Source organism: Propithecus coquereli, unplaced genomic scaffold, assembly GCF_000956105.1.
Source record: "Propithecus coquereli isolate 6110/MARCELLA unplaced genomic scaffold, Pcoq_1.0 Scaffold78, whole genome shotgun sequence".
NCBI classification, from domain to species: Eukaryota; Metazoa; Chordata; class Mammalia; order Primates; family Indriidae; genus Propithecus; species Propithecus coquereli.
The window spans coordinates 3,863,972-3,866,385 of record NW_012153951.1 but is presented as its reverse complement, the minus strand read 5'-3'; the positions used below and the strand labels follow the sequence as shown (position 1 = coordinate 3,866,385).

Sequence of the window (2,414 nt, the reverse complement as noted above, 5' to 3'; positions counted from 1 at the left end):
AAGCTGATTTTTAACCCCCTGAAAATAGAGGGTTATAACAAGAACACTGATAGACTCTAAATCATAGTGGCAATAAGTAGTGGATGTCACTAAAATGCTTTGTGTGTGTCTTTATTGTTTAGTATTTCTAATGTTGATAGACTTGTTTTATCTATCTGTGTATCATTAGTGAGATTTGCTCTTCAGTTCTTTACTAGAAAGTTACAGCTCATTTAAAATAGCTGGTAGATACAGAAAGCATAAATATACAGTAAGTTTAAACACTGATTGTACTAAATGCAACAATACAAAGAAGCAAACAGAACACAAATGGTAACACAATAAAACTGTATTACATTTGTGCTTCAAATATTACAATACATTATGTACAATAGTCCAAAATAAACATCTCATGCCAAGTGACACAAAAACGAATAGCAAGCAAAAAAATCCAGCAATATGTACATTACTTTTTTCTTTAATAATAAACATTCAACTCTGAACGGGGGCAATTTCACTACATACAGATGCAGTCCGCCTTTTATTCCTTATAACCATCCTGCTTCCCTATATCTACGCTATTCAGTAGGTTCCTGTGTCGATTCTTATACACATGTGGAGCAAAAAAGATAAAAGAATGTAGTGCTTTGTATTCTTAATGGGGTGATGTTGATAGATCAGCGAACCTGGGGTGCATAACCTTCTTTCATTAAACCTTCCTCGTAGTCCGTCTGGCAAAGGATCATGTTATTCTTTAGGAAAAATTTGTCTCCAACACAAAATCTGAAAATATTTTAAACAATAAAATGTGTTAAGACTGTTTCACTCAAATCTATAGATATGAAGATTGATTTTCCTAATAATAGTTTCACATGGTAATTCCCTGAATCTGAAAACTTGACTCAGAAAGTTGTCTTCATTATTAAAATTAAACCGTTTACTTCATTTATGAAACATTTCACACAACATTTGAAATCCTACTTTTTTTATACATAAAATTATAGGAACATTGAGGTAAATACTTTGGGCACCAAAGGTAACTTTCTTTTCTTTGCTATAATTATTTTTATTTTTACCACCTTGAAAGGACAAAAAGAACTGATCTATATTTACCATCATTAAAATATAAGAATGATAATATTTCACTGCAGTAATTATCGAAGATTTCATCCTTGGCTATTTAGGCACTTAATAAAAAAGTACAAGGCATTAAAATGAATCAAACAATTAAAAAAATAGCCCATTTTAAAGCTTCCTTCTACTCTGTTATTAAAATATGATTAAATCCCAGTAATTTGGAAGTGATCATTCTGAAGTGAAAGTTGCTTTAGCATCAAACTCTTCTTTGTGGCAAGTTTACCAACCATGAAATAGTAGATGTCATTTCTTAGAGCACTTCTAATTTAACCAAAGGGAATAACCCGTATGAACTTCTTAATATTGATGTAATAAATAAAACCAGTTTCTGATAACTAATTATGTATTTTATTTTATAAAGCATTGTTTAATGTGCAAGATTGTAATGCTTTTAATAAGTGCTCTGTTTGTATAATTTCCCAATGGTGACACTTTGGACACAATTAAGGTCAGAAATAAATGCTTTTGCTGTTTCTGGTACATTTAACAATAAAGTAACTCGGGGGAGATCTGTATATATATTTAATTGTAACAATTTAACCTTCAAACAGTGGTGTCTGGTAGAGTTGACCCACTAAAACTACTTGTAATTATACAAGTTGACCTCACTGACCTTTGATAGTGGTCTCTCTTTATCAGATAGTCAATTTCAAATGATGTTCAAGCAGAAATCTTAGTGGATAGATTAAATTGTGTCATGAAAGCCACCCTTTAATGTTTTGTGAAGTTGAAGGTTTAAATGAGGAGCAGTTGGACTGATTTACATTTGCAAAGATTGGAATGCTAGACAAACAGTGAACCTATTTATTTTCCAACTGGGTAGCTTTGGAAATTTATCCTTATACTAGCTAAGTAGATAGAGGGAAAATAGTGTAATAAAAAAAGTAGATTGAAAAGAATTAGCTTTCCTCTTAAAGGAAAATTGGTCTGTTTATTTGGGGAATTTACTTTTTTTCCCTAGGATTACTGCCTGCTGATGATGTTGATTGAAAGCACAGACGCACTGATCTTGAAATCCTGTGGTTGTTTGTGGTCAAAGCTACTGGATACAATGAACATTCAAGTTTGGGGCTTTAAGTATATTTTTTTTGTATTAGTTGTAAACTGTACACTTTAAATGTTGCACTTAAAAAGTGGTGTTTGAACAAACCAGTTTTTGTAGCTGATCACTAAGATATGCTAAATAAAAGGAAGTATTTCTCTTGTTGAACAGGCCAAACTAGCTAAATGGGGTATCTTTTGTATGAAATTATATAAAATAGCAAGTAGAGTATATTTAATCATTGCTCAAAATTATC

At 31.4% G+C, this 2,414-nt stretch overlaps 1 protein-coding gene across 11 annotated transcripts in view; it reads right to left on the bottom strand.

The window, feature by feature from the left end:
• Window positions 1-312: 312 nt before the first annotated feature.
• The window catches only part of LMO3 (LIM domain only 3 (rhombotin-like 2)), an 83,380-nt gene continuing 81,278 nt past the window's right edge, over window positions 313-2,414 (bottom strand). For all 11 annotated transcript variants that reach the window (XM_012662799.1, XM_012662793.1, XM_012662789.1 and 8 more), the window contains one exon: window positions 313-762. In XM_012662799.1, coding sequence (XP_012518253.1) covers window positions 657-762 — 106 coding nt within the window. In that variant the 3' untranslated portion in view covers window positions 313-656. The remainder of the gene's footprint in view (window positions 763-2,414) is intronic.